The 15,291-nt window shown below is 30.3% G+C and overlaps 2 protein-coding genes across 8 annotated transcripts in view; one reads left to right on the forward strand and one right to left on the reverse strand.

Annotated features, from left to right (window-relative positions):
* Positions 1 to 2,404: 2,404 nt before the first annotated feature.
* LOC117182185 lies at positions 2,405 to 7,914 on the forward strand. The gene is made up of 2 exons (XM_033375247.1): positions 2,405 to 2,666; positions 6,877 to 7,914. The coding sequence occupies exons 1-2, from the start codon at positions 2,578 to 2,580 to the stop codon at positions 7,505 to 7,507; spliced, it is 720 nt and encodes a 239-aa protein (XP_033231138.1). The 5' UTR covers positions 2,405 to 2,577; the 3' UTR covers positions 7,508 to 7,914.
* The window catches only part of LOC117182184, a 175,142-nt gene continuing 167,332 nt past the window's right edge, over positions 7,482 to 15,291 (reverse strand). For 6 of the 7 annotated variants that reach the window (XM_033375244.1, XM_033375242.1, XM_033375246.1 and 3 more), the window contains 3 exons: positions 10,203 to 10,533; positions 8,286 to 8,454; positions 7,482 to 7,992 (listed from right to left, as the gene is read on the reverse strand). In XM_033375244.1, coding sequence (XP_033231135.1) covers positions 7,963 to 7,992; positions 8,286 to 8,454; positions 10,203 to 10,533 — 530 coding nt within the window. In that variant the 3' untranslated portion in view covers positions 7,482 to 7,962. Of the gene's footprint in view, positions 7,993 to 8,285; positions 8,455 to 8,505; positions 8,675 to 10,202; positions 10,534 to 15,291 lie in introns of all 7 variants that reach the window. The other variant, XM_033375241.1, reaches the window with a different exon arrangement.

The following is a 15,291-nucleotide window of genomic DNA, read 5'->3' on the forward strand; positions in this document are numbered from 1 at the left end:
ATTTTTAATGTTGTTTTTTACGATTAAATAAAAACTCCTGGTATCTGAATAGGGTCTAATATAGGAACCTATATAGGGTTCTATATAGGAGCCTATGTTCTCTTTCGACTTTTCTGTGCTTTTTCCAAAAAGTTCATTTTTTAATTTTTAATCCTGTGTTTTACGATTGAAAGAAAATCTACTCGTCCTATTGAAAAATAATTAATAATAAATTTATAGATCTTTTTAGGCGAACAACTTTTGTCGGGTAATTTAAGTCCATACCTTGTGTCGCTTTTTCAAACAAATTTAATATTTTTATTCAGAATGTTATTTTTTACGACTAAAGCAAAAACTAACTGAACTATCAAAAATTCTAGGGCGCGCAATTTGAGCTTTTTAATTTTTTTCGTATCTTGCATAGTTTGACCAAAAAATGGAATTTTTGGATTTTTCATTATTTTTGGTACGATCAAATTTGGAATGTTCAACTTTTCGACCTTCTGAAATTGCTATAACTTTGATAATTTTCTTTTTATAGAAAAAAGTCATAGGGATAAATTGTTCGAGTTTCTGAGTACTATAAACAACCATACATAGAACTTTTAAATCTTGAAAAAATCTGGTTTCAACCATTTTTGGTACGATCAAATTTGGAATTTTCAACTTTTCGAACAAATTAAAAAAGTTGTTATCATAATCTTGTAGGGCTTTCAAAAAGCAAAGTTTCTCTTCTCATGACTTTTTTTCATATCATGCGTTGTTTTGCTTAAAATGCTCATTTTAATTTGTTTTTTTGGATTTTGAAAATGCTATTACTCTAGTAATTTTTGATTTTTTAAAAAAGTCATCAGGATAAATTTGTTGAATACTATGAATAACCGTACAAAGAATTTTTGAATTTTTAAAAAAGTGGTCTCAAAAATATTAAAAATGTGCCAACTTTTTGAATTTTCATCCAAAATGGCTGACTAACTAATTTGACCTTTAGTTTGGGACACTAAACGAGTGTACCAAAGGGCAATCTAATGGATTAATTTTTTCAAAAGTTATCGTGATCACAGACAGATAGGCATACATAAAGACATACAGAAATACAGACATACAGACAGACACATTCATAAAAACCTGTTTTTCGGATTCAGGGGGTCTCAAAACGTGGACATTTTACAAAAACTTGGAGGGGGTCAAATTTTACACAAATCTAATATCTTCTCTGATGAGAATGTAAAAATGCACAAAAATGTGTATGAATTGTTTAACTTTTGATTGCAGGCAAAAAAAAAAAATGATAATACATATATTCTATAAATAACAGTTTATTTTCATTGAATCCCAAAGACCAACTTATATTCTTAATACATTTAATTTGAAAGGGAATTTCTTGGAATAGTGCTTAAAAACAATTATTTATGATGTTTTTAATATTTTGTATGTATTTTTCTGGAAATTCATATAATTATATAACCTATAAATAGATAAATTATCACGACTGCATTGTAGTTATGATTCAAATGCAAAAATGTTATTTTGATCATGTTTTGATAATTTTTTTTGTATTTTCCGAAATTTATTTCAATCATTATACTGATGTTATGTAGATATTTGAAGGCATGTTCAAATTTGATCGTTATATTCTTTTTTTTCGAATAATTCTTCCTAATTTTTTGTTCTTGTTTTTTTTTATAAATATATTATTTTCTATTTAAGTGTCCGTCATTCTATTTATTTTTAATAAAATTTAATATAATCTTAATTAATTATTTTTTGTTCACAAAGTTACATAATGTTCTATAGGGAATTAAGTACCGGGAGCAGGCTCAAGGGGCCTAGATATTTGATTAGATCGAAAAGATCAATATTCTGAGCTGAACTTTTTTTTTAGAAAAATTCAAATATTATCATTATTATATTCTGCAGTTAACTTCCATATATATTAAGCTTCTGAAACATTATATAGTATTTCAAAAAATGTATCAATTCTAAATGTTTTGTGAAATATAAGCCAGTCGTTAGAGTTCAATGAAAATAAACTGTTAATTAGAAAATATATGATTGATAAACGTCAGGTTTCAAAGCAGCTTTAATCTATACCTCGCCCTTCGGGTTCTTACGTTATATCTGATCGTCATGTACATTCCCGTTTTCTTTACTAATTCAATAAAGATTTATCATTATTATAAATTTTGTTTTTCTTGAAATAAAATGTTACATAATTTGTATACATTCTTGTGCATATTTTAATGATTATTTATTTAAATTACAAGAATTGTTGTTTAAAGTAATTTTGAATCGCGTGTCAAGTGCAGCGAACCAGCGTGCGTCCCTGACGCAAGCGCAGTAGCACAGGGTGTCAAGATTGGCATCACTACTAAAACTTCTTCCAGCTTAACGTCCTTTTAAAAATGGAGGTCACTGTACGAATCCCTACGGACCATTTGATTGGTTCACTTTTTTTTGTGGCGCGTAGCGAGACCATACCTTTTTGGATCATGCTCGTACCCCAAGTGGCGAGAATGTATCATTTTGTTAGATCATGGTGCCTTAGAACTGCGGTCTCCTGGTAGCAATTAATTTATCTGATTGACTTAAATAGCTATGGAAAATGTTATTTATTTGTGGAATATGGTCAAGTTTTTGACCAAATTTGACGAAAAGGATGTCAACCAACTGCGCACTTATTATGTGTAAGAGAACATACTATACTTTTATACGAAAAATAAATAAAAATTTCCATCTATAAGATCAACTGATATGTGTTCATTATATTATTATACATAAAAGTAAAAAATAGTGTAAATTGAATCAATTTAAATGAAATTAGATGTAGCAATCTAACCAGTAGAATGTGGTGTTTGTGTGGGATGTTGTTTTCATGTGAATTCGTCGAGATAGGAATGTTAGTTATATTTATTTTCATCAGAATTCAGAAGAAAAAAAAGATATTTCAATATAATTATCATGAGCTTATAATTGATAGTAATTTGCAATAGAATACAATATGAATTTTAAGTTAACTCACACTTTCTTCTATTTATATGCAAGGCTTATACTGAAAATTTGGATTCATATAAAGTATTTTTAAATGTTACTGTTTCTTGTAATTTTTTGAAGGTTTCATTTGAAGAATTACAGAGTCATGATCCATCCAAAAACAGAAAGTTACTTGATATTAGGTGTTATTTTTCAATAGCAATAGTATAATTAGAACCCGTTAAAAAAACACAGATTTAATACTCTAGGCCAGTATGTAATAAAAATATGAGCGGTAGGGCATTATATTTTGACAGTCAATAATAAATTTGCTTCACAGTTTTTATGAAAGTTTTTGGCTTTAGGGTTCAATAAAACGTATCGGAACACGATGATTGCTCTCTTCGGTGATTTATTACTATAAAATTATAAATTTAAATAAATGTAATAGTCCAGGAGCTCTATGAAATTTGGGAAAATAAATGCTACCTGAAATTTGAATTTGAATTATTTCAGTCCTAGAATATACAATAATCCAAAGTGGGATTTCAGGTTGAATTTATTTCCTCACATGAGATTTTATTTCATAGGGCGCCTGGGCTATAATACTATAATCTGCGAGAAAATGGTAGGCATCTGCGTTTAAAGCTCAACAACTCGGCCAAAAGAATTGCTAGCGTAATAAGTTAATAGTCATTTGAAAGGCCAGAGTAATATACGTAAATAAGCTTAAAGACGTTAATGTAAAAAAATGTTGTGTTTTGCAGACTGAAAACGGTAAAAAAAGTAAGGAATTTTTTGCACATGTAAGAAGAATCAACTTTAGAGTATTGTTTTTTATACAAGAGGCAATGTGAAACATTTGAAAAAATGCATGAATATAGAGAAAATATTTATGAAAAAATTGGAGAAATAATGAAAATTGTTCCTTAAAAATTATAAAAATATACAAATGTACTGTCTTCAGTTCCATGAAGATAATAAAGCGATTTGAACTACAACGCAAAGACTGTAATTATTTCAAATGACTATTAACTTACTGCGCTAGCACTGTTTTTTGGTTGGGTAAAGCTTCAAACCCAGATGCCTCCAATTTTCTCGCCGATAGTCATTGGTTCTTTTAAGAACGTACGAATAGTTGGCACAATTCTTGTGAATTAAATTTAGTTCTCATAGCAATTCATAAAAATTTTCTCCTTATTATTATAATTTCTTTGAATTTGGAAAATTTTCTTACATTTAAATATATGTTTATTAAGTTTAAATTATCCAATAGCTCTCATTAGCAATTCAATGCCAAATCATTGAAAAAATTTAACTATTGTTTGTAATTTTGGTGACGGTGCTGAAAACAAAAAACCCTAAAATAATTTTTGAAAAATTCAAAAAACTTAGGAAATAATCAAAATTAAATATTTTGGTCCGTCTTTAATTTTCATAACTTTGGTGATTTTAATGATTTTGAGACGTATATATTTTTAATTACTTATAATAAGACGCCATTTTGAAGAAATATTTGTCGAAAACAAAATTTAAAATGTTTTTAGATTTTTTTAAACCAAATTTTTTAATTGATTAAAAAAATCCATCTTTTAATTTCTTTATTCTTTTGCTGATAGCTTACAATGTCAATGTCCTCTGAAAGACCTGTAAATATAAAAATGGGATCTGTCTTAGTTTCCGAAAAATAATTAAGTATGTACGCCACGGCATAGCGTGCCCAACGCCCGAGAGTGTGAACTCTGCAGTTCGTGCATACGAGTATAATATTCGTCTATTGTTTACATGGGTTTTCACATTGATAATAGCCATAAGGAGACCAAAGTAGTGTAACCGAAAAAGAGAAGATTTTTGTCATATAAAAATGGTTACATTACTTCTCGTTTCCGAATATGGTGCTAGTGTGACACGCGTATTTGACATTTTGCATTATTTACCTTTGTGATATGAATGTGATTTAAGTAGATGGATAAATTCTTATTGACATAAAATAAAATTTAAATAATTATAATAATTTTATTTATTGTTGAAATATCTACATATGTGTGTAATTAAAGTGATCCTGTCATGGACGAGGTAGGTACTTTAGAATTATTGTACAAGCAATGCAAAATAACCATAGTGGTATCAAGATTTGAACTTGAATATGGAATAATTAAGATTTATATATTTCAACGTAAAAGTCAGGATTATCGTATTTTATAAATACGGGACTCTTCACGTGTTCAAAATGCATAACTAGATGTTTCTTCCTGAACTTAATTGCATTGTATTGATAGCCGGGTCAACGCGTAAGCTGTTTTCAGCTTGAATGTTTTTTTATGTGTTGTTTTTGATGTGGTTAAAAGTTCACATTTTTCGTTATTCAAGCCTTAGTACCAAGTTGAAGGAAAATACAAAAGAATATATTTTTTGGGTTAAAAGTGCAAGAAAAAAACTCTTAATTTTGTGTTTTTGTTTGAGCCTTGAAGTGATATTTATATAGACCATGGCGGCGGCCAATAGTTACGTGTGCCAGACTAGCACCGTGCTCGAAAAGATCTTGTATTTCGATACGTTATGTACATCCGATAGAAAAATGCTCGTTTTTGGTAAAGTCAATATACAGGTCTTTGGTCTCCATATGTATATTCGCAAAGGTATTACAAATCATATGCAACGACTCTGCGTATTTTTAAAATTATTTATCGAAAAATAAGAGAGATCCCATTTTTATATTTACGGGGCAGTTATAACACATTGTAAGCTCCCTATAATAAAAATGTAAAGATAATCAAAAGTGGATTTTTTCAACAATTCAGTTTGTTTTGGAAAATTTAGAATTTTTTTAAAATTTGGTTTTAAAAATCTTTCTTCAAAACTATGTCTTAATATGAATACTAAAAAAATACATATCTATTAATTTGAACAGGAATTTTTCTAGTTTTCTTCAGGGAGAACATTTTTTCCTTCAAATTATTCCCTGCAAATATTTTGAATCTACAAAAGAACAGTCGCCATTTTGTTAATTTTTTAGTCTTCAAATATATCTTCGGGTTTGGAAAATTTAAGAAACCATTCATAATAACGAAAAAGATAAATTTCCTAATCTCCAACATTTTTAAAATACTGGATGAAGACACATGTACCAACTTTCATGAGTGCTTAACAACTTGAGCCTATTTTATGTGTATTATTTTATTTTCACAAAACTTACATTATTTTTCGTTCTATTTTGATTTTCTTTATGTTGATAAACATAAGATAAAATTTTCAATTTTTTATCAATAAAAGCATATAAGAATTATTTTTTTTAAGAGGAAGAATCACTTTGAATTTATGTTTAAACTAGAACTTGAAATTCTCAAAATAATATTATTTTTCTGTAATATTTCTTTACTTATAATTATCGTATTTTGCCATTTAAATTGATAAGAAATGCTTTCTTAATTCGCTGGAAAAGTATTTAATTTATAATTTAATCAATCCAAGAATAAATTATCTTAAGTACATGTCAATAATTATGATTGAAACTTTAATAATGAATTATTAAATAGAGACTTCGAATTTTGTGATCTTGAATAGGTTTAATCAAAAAAGTTTTATTCCCCAAACATTGATGATTTTTATCAATATCAGCCTGTAATCTAAGGGTTGGAATTTCAGCCTATCCTCTATATTCAGGGGTATGGAACTTTTTTGGGATCTCTCGATATCAAGTACTCTTATTTTCAGCAATTTAGTCTAAGACAAGAAACTTATGTTTAAATTCTACACTTGATCGTTGGCACACAGACGGTTTTATTTTTTAAAAGAGATGGTGCTTATGCATTCGATTGATTTGAGAACAAAATATTTACGAAATTATTAGCAAAAAAATCTTGAATGAGTAAAAGGTAAACTTTCAATTCCAGATTTTGCAAAAATTGTTTAAATACATTTCAGACAATGTTGCCGAAAGCAGGGAAACAACGTAGAGTTACCAAAACAATGTTTCGGACCCTCAAACATTTGCTCTTATTGTGGATCTTTATGGACTAAGGTGGAACGCAGAAATCGTCTGGCTCCAGGTAAAGCGTGTTCAAATTCTGTAAAAAAGATCATTCGCGCAGCGGAGAAGAACGCCCGATTATCTAGGTATCGTTTAACACTTATGCGTAAATGTTTACGCAGCGAAATGAACAAAATGGTTATAAAGTGCTTCGCGTGTTTGAAAAATACGCAGATCACTTGCAAGAAACCACAAAGACAGAAACCAAAGAGACAAGAAGCTTTAAATGATTCAGAAGTTCTAAAGTCCGACAAAAAGAGAAAGAGACGTATAAAGGATAGAACGGCCGGCTTGAATATATCCTTATCAGATTCATATGTTGCACCATCATCGGAAACAGGTAGTCCGAGAATTCTCAATAAATCTAGTCCTTTACCATGTAAAGGAAAAAAGGAAACGGGAAAACAGCTGACACCACTGCAGAAACTTAAAACAATGAACAAGGACAAACTCAACAGTATATTAAAGGGTGATGCGGTGAAGAAGAGAAATAGTTTAAACAATTTTTTGAAAGAACTTTATTAAATTTGAAAACGTTGAATTTAAAGTGAACATATTTTTGTATTCTATGTTTTTCAGGATATTATTCACACCTTGTGCACATGTCCTGCATTCTTAACTATCTAAAATCACTTGAATATTTCTAATTGCAAATCATGGTAACACGATATGGTTAAAAAATAATATACAAACAAGAGAAAAAAGGATACAAAAGAAAGCAATGGACTCTTCCAGAGTATTAAATCTTTCGATGACATATGCTGTTTTGTGAATTTATCTTTACTTCGTACAAACTATATCTCCATTTTCATTATTTCAAACAGTTTCAGACGCTACATGTTCTACAGTAATCTAAAGATTTTATTTATTATCGAAGTTTGAATGGACGAACAATAAATAAGATGAGTACACTAGCAACTCGCACAATATTCGATGAATATGTTTCTTCTATTATTTTAACAATTCCGCCTTTCTCATCACTACTCCAGAGGAATCTCCTTTTGCACTACCTGAAAAGAAAATCTTTTTATTTGACTAGGAGTTTAATGTTATAATTATATAATGAAAATTATTAGTTTCTGATAATTTAGTTCTTCATTGATCGTTTTATTATTTGTATTAAAAAATTTACAACTTAAAATCTAATTGAAAAATTAAAGTAAAACTACATGGACAACAAATAGGAATTCTACATATATATTTCCGATATATGGTTCCGTTTTCTCTTATATAATTTCAAAGACTTCAGTAATTCATAAAAACTGTTAGTTGGGAAAGGGCAAACGGATTTGATGTTAGTCACCTGAATGCAGGCCATGAGGTAATCCTGATCGGACATTTCCTGGTCCTTGGCAGGTGGGACTTTTCCCCGGCGGCGCAACTCTTGCTTTGCGTCGTTCAAGTCAAAGATAGTCACGGGATCCAGCTTGCCTTTGAGCACCAAACCCGTCAGGTACTCAATGTAGTGCTGCCTGCGGGGAAAAGTACCCATTTTAATTACGTACTTATCGCATTTCAATTACCTCTGTTAAGTCCCTCCTATATTCTGTTGGATCACGTCCATACCAATTTGCAGGTAGTTTTTTACCGGCACGAAGAATACAAGTCTCAAGATCGTCTACATTGAACACAGGTAGTGGTTCCAAGTGCTTTAAACGAATTTTCCGTACTAAATAGTCGACGTAATGAATCCTGAATTTGTGAAGGGTTTTAATAAAACCGAAATGCTGAATCAGTTTAATAGAGTGGTGAAATTTATAGAAACAGGATGATCACTGAACCAAAAATTTGTTTACACCAGGAAAAAAATGGGAAATTACGGTATATTTATTTTTCGATTATGAATTTTGATCATTTTTAGTCTGAAAACTTATACAGTCACTTCAATTTTAAAGACTAACTTCAATGAAGTCATTTTTAACTATCTTAATGATAATCTTTAATGGTTCATTTGCAAATTATAAACTGAGAATATATACTTTTTAATTATCAAACAATTTCAAGTTAGAAGTTTTTCAAATTCAACAATTTTGACTTAAAGATTTGCCAAATCGAATATGTAATTTAAAATTAAAACTCTTCATAATTAGATGTTTGTCTCGCAGTAAATTTTAGTCTAGAATTCTAAATTATGTAATTGCACATTACTAAATTTTTAACTCAAAATTACTGAATTTGTAATGTTTGGATTGTTAATGCCTGAAATTGAGAAGAGTTTTATTTTAAGATAATAAGTATTTCAGTTTTGAAAGCTTCAATTTTTTGAATGTTAATGGCCAGGAAAAAAATGGTTGAAAACTAAGAAATACTCGGAAATGACCGAAAGTTTTCTTCTTTAATTTTAGTGGCCACCCTGAATTTATATTTGCATATTGCGAAATAATACTCCTAAGTCTACACCGAAAACATAATTATGTCTCTATTTCCAACAGTTAATTTGTTTTTATGGTAAGTTGACGTACAATACAATTGCATAAGTCTTATCGATCTTCAACAAAATAGAAGTACATAAATGTTATAGATTTAAATACTTTTGTACCTAGTAATGGATTTAGCCGAGATAAGAGATTTTTGTACACCCTTAGATTTCGAATTAAATAATAATATATAATATAATAATAATAATAATTTCGTAATAATTATTCTTTGATAAAAAATGCAATGATTCATATTAATCTTCATGAAAGTAAAAGAAAATATGAACATTGCATTTAATAAAAAAATTATACTTTGTACCGCTTAAAAATATCCACATAAAACTGGTAAGAAAACCTACAATAAAATTGTTAGTCATTTCTTCCGTCATGCATGTGTGATAATACTTGATAAAGCACAATATAATTTTGAATACAAATCGAAATAAAATTTTTTTCCAAAAGGGAGTCACCAAAGAAATTTTTGTTCCTCGAAATAATAGTTTTCCCATAATTGTAAATATTTGTCTCCTATCTTATTTTAGATAAGTATACCATTTGTAGAAATAAAAAGAGAAAAAAGGTTTCCTCCATTGAAAAAATATCATGCTTGAAGTATATCAAGACGTCTGCGAGACGTTGTAGAAAGTAGCTTCAAAAGCATTGTAATAAATTACAGTTCATTTACAAGAAAAGGTACAATCAATATAAACGAATTTGAAAGTAGTAGTTAAGGAACATCTGCCAACGTTTTGCGATAAAAATAGTAAACTAGAAATTATAAGGGAAGAACCATTTTAAAGTACCTGCATAAACCTGCATGACTTTCTACGACGTCTGAGTTACAAATAGCGTCAACTACCCCGGTTGGTGTTTCCTTTTGCAGTTGCACTCTGCATTTGTGTTCACCAGCTGGACCCTCGGTATCATATTCGACACCATTTTCTTTCAATAGTTGCTGTAGTTGCGCTGGTTCCTTATCTCTTAGATAAAATAAACAATTTCGAGGATGATGTGCGTGAAGTCCTAACTTTGAACAATACGCACTGACTCCGCACTTTGCTCCCATTACAAAAGCATTTCCACAGCCGCAGCAAAACTCGTATTTACACTGGCTACAAGTAAAATGCATACAACCTGAAATTAAATTTTGGTCAAACGATTAGATTAATGAATTAACATAGAATTAGATTTAACTCAGATTAAACATGAGATTCCGAATTGAACTTCTGACTATACTCTTAAAACATATGGTACACTTTCTATAGTACCCCTTGAAATCTTTGAAATCTTTTAAAACCATAACTATGGGTTTTAAAAGATTTCAGAGATTTCCATGCAAACGTTTAAAATTGACTAAAATCACTTAAAATCTTGAGAAATTCTATGAAATTTCTTAAAACTTTAGAAATATTATAAATTTGGTTAAAATTTTATAAAATCCGTTTTAAGTCCTTCGAAATCCCCTGAAAAATGTCTAAATCTCGATTCTTTGAATCCTTTGCTTATTTAAATTTCTTGAAATCCGTTTAAAAGATTTTCAAGAGATTTTAATCTTTAGAAAACTGTTAAAATCTCAAAACATATTAAAAATCATATGAAATTCTCCGAAATAAATTGAGGTCTTTTCATATACTATGGAAAAATTTTAAATCCCTTGAAACCTTGAAATATTGAACCTGAATTGCTTTTAAATCCCTTGAAATCTGGAGTACGTTCTAAAGTTGAGTGGTCAACCTTTCTATTTGAATAGATTAGACTTAAAAGCAGGTTTCTTAGAACCGAAGAAACTTTTTTGGAAATAAAGAACATTTGTTAGTTTCTAAAGAATTTTTCGAGAATGCAGGGGTGCTAAGTGATTGACGGAAAGCGATTTCCGTCCTATTTTATAATGCGATGAAGGTTGTGTATGGATTAGATACAAGAGAAAGGTTGAGGGTTGTTAGGAAATTGGAATAAGTACTTTTTTTGATGAAATAGTAGTGTGGAATTGTTTTCCAAAAACGGTAAGAGCGTATATAGTAAGAGGTATATAGCGCACGGAGAAAACCGGAGATTAAAGATCAAAGAGTCAAAATAATTTAGTCAATCAGACCTTCTAGAACCTAGATGGTCAGATCTTCCTTTCATTTTAGGTTTTGCCGAAAATCGCAGAGGGTCAGACTGAATATCAGAATAATCAAGTTGTTCATTTGGAATGGTTAAATTGAGCATATCAAGTTTTCCCCTGGGATGATAAAGCTGAGCATATTATTTTGACCGTCTATAGAGATGATCAGTTTGATTGTCTAGAATGCTGCCCTACAGTTTACCTCGAATATAGTCTGCCTGACTCTAGATCTAGATGTTCAGGCTGATCCTCCAGTTTACTCCGTGCTATTAATGGACAATTGAGTGATGTGTTTAATATTAGGCAGTGGATGGGAAAAGTTTGCGTTATGTCCGCCTGTCTATTCATCATGTTCATGGACAAGTATCTATGTCTAAGAAGTTGCCACCGTAATTTTATTAAAGAAAAAAAAGTTGTGCTAAATTGGGCTAGACTTGTGCTCTATTGTGCTGCAATTTTTTGTTCGAAAAAATTAAAACTTGAATCATAATCTATCATGCCGCAAATAATTTGTCAAAAAATCGAAAAAGGAGCCAAAATTAAAAAAAAACTTCCGGGCCAGAAACGCAATTAAATTTTTTCGAATAAATAACAATTGTGCTGAATTGTGTTAGGCTTGCGCTCAATTGTTCCGTAAACGATCTTTAAAACAGTCAAAATTTGAACCAAAATTCACAAAAGAACATTTTTTTGAGACATTACAAACTCAGTTCTGGTTTGTGATAGGCGTTCAAAACAATGACGCTAAACGTATGTAAAAAGTAGACTCACGAGAAGCAGCGTGAAATTAGCATAGAAATATCTAAAATTGAACAGACGTGTCAAATTCTCAACTGAACTGAAATTTAATATGTGTCGCTAATAAAACAGAAAGTAGAAAATTTCTTCAAAATATCAACCTAACCTCAAATACTTAAATCATTAAGATCATATTAAGAATATACGTATGATTACGCAAGCTTATATGGTATAAAATTTATAATTTAAAAACAGTCACTCGCATTTATGCTTTCGCTGAAAATGAGCAACAAAGTTTGCAAGTTAAATGTACGTTCGCTCATAACACAGGAACAAAAGAGCAAAAAAAAGCTCTATTGCGAAAATTACACAAATGTGGAATATTATACGGACGAATGTAAAATCACTATAAAGTGGAGGACTTTTCGTTATAAAATAGAAATTTATGCGTGGTCGGTAATTTTACCAGTCTGGGGAATTTCACTATGTACAGCGTGAGTCCCTTTTTTACACACTCTGAACGTATTGATTTTCAACACGTATTAATTCATGCAAAGTCATAGAATTAAACCTGTAAGAGACGTCATTCTACACAACATGTGGAAATTTGCTTTCTAACCTGCAATTTAAATGCATTTAAAGTGGCGTACGCCCCTGGTCCCGTAAACTTTTTACCCAGGTATATATTTTTTGACGAAATACCAGTTTCTTTTTTCCACAGAATAATTTTTTTAATAAAAAAACTTTTTAAAATGCGAATTCCAAAAATTAAGAAGTTTTGTGCTGGGTTTTGCTAGGTGCGCAAAACAATAATTGTGAAATACGCTTTCTACTTAGGTATATATTTTTGTTGAAAATGTAGTTTTTTCCTAAAAATATTGGTTTCAAATCCAAAACTTTTCAAAAAGCGAAAATGAAGAATCTAAAACTTGTGCTCGGCTGTGCTAAGCGTGCAGAACAACAATTGTGTAAAACACTTTTTACTTACTATCGGCGAGAAAATTCAAATCCTCTGACTTTAACGTTAGAAAAGTAAATGAAGAAAAAATGGTAATTATTTACAATTTAAAAAAAGTATGTTCTTTTTTGCCTCTTCATGCAAATTGCGATATTTAAATAAAGGTTTTTATAGTGGAAAGCAAGTGTAAGGAACCATCGGGGTGCCTTTTTTATGGCCTCGTGTTCGTCTTTCCCATGTACTTCCAAGTTTTGCAGAGGAAAGACGAGGACGATCTCATGAAAAAAGACACCCCGCCTGGTTTCTTACATTTGCTTTCCAGCATAAAAAACTCTCTTTAAATATCGCAATTTGCACGGTGAGAAAAGAACATACTTCTTTCAATTGTAAATAATTACAGATAGTTCATCTAACTACCTCTACTTTAAATCACTTAATTATATCTACATTATAACTAAATTTTCGGGTCTGTAAGCTATATATAAAATTTGTTGGGATATTGGTCTTAGGTTCATTGACGTACAACATTTTGACCTTTAAAATTATCCTTCATTCATTGAGCTACCTTTTTTTCTTCAGTTATTTTTTTAACATCAAAGCCAGAGGACTCAAATTTTCTCGACGATCGTAAGTCAATATTTTCTGCTGAAAATATAGTTTTTTTCCTTAACATAATGTTTAAAATTCAAAAATTTTAAAAATTCGAATTTCAAAAATCTGAAAGTTGTGCGTGACATGCGTGCAAAACAATGATTGTCCTATACAGCAAAAATTGAAGACTCAAGCAGGAAGTGTACTCAACCATTATTGTTTTTCATGCTTAGCACAGCCCAGCACAACTCTTATATTTTTGAAATTTGCATCTTGAAAAATTTTTGATTTGAAAAATTAGCATGAAGAAAAAATCTAGATTTTCACAAAAAAAATATAGAACTAAATAGGAACTGTTATTTAAAATTATGTTTTTGCACGCCAGCACAAATGAGCACTATTTTTAGATATTCGAAACTCGCATTTTGAAAAATTTGTTGATTGACAAATTTATTCGGAGGATAAAAGAAACTAGTATTAAATTAAAAAATATAGAACTGAGTACGACTGAGTAAGAAATATGCAGGAAAATAATTGTTTTTGGTACATAGTAGTAGAACCCGGCACAACCAGGCGCGGCTCCAGGGTGGGGGCGGCTTGCCACCCCAGTCCAAATTCAAATTTTGTAAATAAGATAATTAAGTTTTATTATATATAATACTGGAAAGCAAATTTTCTCCTTGAATACGGTTACAGAGAAAGCATCAATTCTCAGTGTGTATTTTTCAAATGTAGTGCCCATTTTACATCATGTAGTTACGTACAGATACTCTGGTAACGTGTATCAATGTCACAATGTATTCCCAACACTTGCCCTGTCACTCTTACATCATATCCACATGCGGCAAGAGAGCCTGACAGCCAATGTAGATTTCCAACTATGTCATTCTCGCAGCCAATCAGGGTCTGGAATTCTCTCATGGATGTATGAGACATCATTTTATTGTGAATAACCATTTAAGTTGAACAGGGAGGGAACTCAGCTGATTGCGAGATTTGCGAGGTTACGTTTTACAACAATCAATGATGGTAAATATTTTATTTCTGTATTCTAGTTATTTTAAGGCGACTTTAATTTTTTGAAGATAATTTTTTTCAAGATTCTTCATTCTTGGCTTCGTTATAAAAAGAAAATGTTTGCCGTTATGATACCAAAAGTTCAAGCTGATACCAAGAACTGAAGAAATGCGAAAATCAACTAGTGATTGCATACATTAAAAAAAAATAAGACTTAAAATCAGAAGATTGTGCTTTTAGAAAATGGAAAAATATCAGAATTATTTAACTATATTATACTTTAATTGATTCTTTCATGAAAAATTGTTAAGACGCCAAGCACGAAGTATGTATTAACATTCGAGAAGAAAGAAATTAGGTTCTGGAATTTCACGATTCAGGGTGACCGCTGGATCGGGAAACTGGGAAATGACTGGGAATTATTTTAGACCAGGAAGTGATGGTGAATTTTTTCCTTGAACGGGAATTTTATATCACAATG

The sequence above is a fragment of the Belonocnema kinseyi genome, chromosome 10 (genome assembly GCF_010883055.1).
Source record: "Belonocnema kinseyi isolate 2016_QV_RU_SX_M_011 chromosome 10, B_treatae_v1, whole genome shotgun sequence".
Taxonomy (NCBI): domain Eukaryota; kingdom Metazoa; phylum Arthropoda; class Insecta; order Hymenoptera; family Cynipidae; genus Belonocnema; species Belonocnema kinseyi.

What these genes read in the sequence shown, in the direction of transcription:
- LOC117182185 (XM_033375247.1), top strand. Translation starts at nt 2,578, where the DNA reads ATGGAAAATGTTATTTATTTGTGGAATATGGTCAAGTTTTTGACCAAA. An exon ending in CAACTGCGCACTTATTATGT is followed by an intron (nt 2,667 to 6,876) that starts GTAAGAGAACAT and finishes AATACATTTCAG; the next exon opens with ACAATGTTGCCGAAAGCAGG.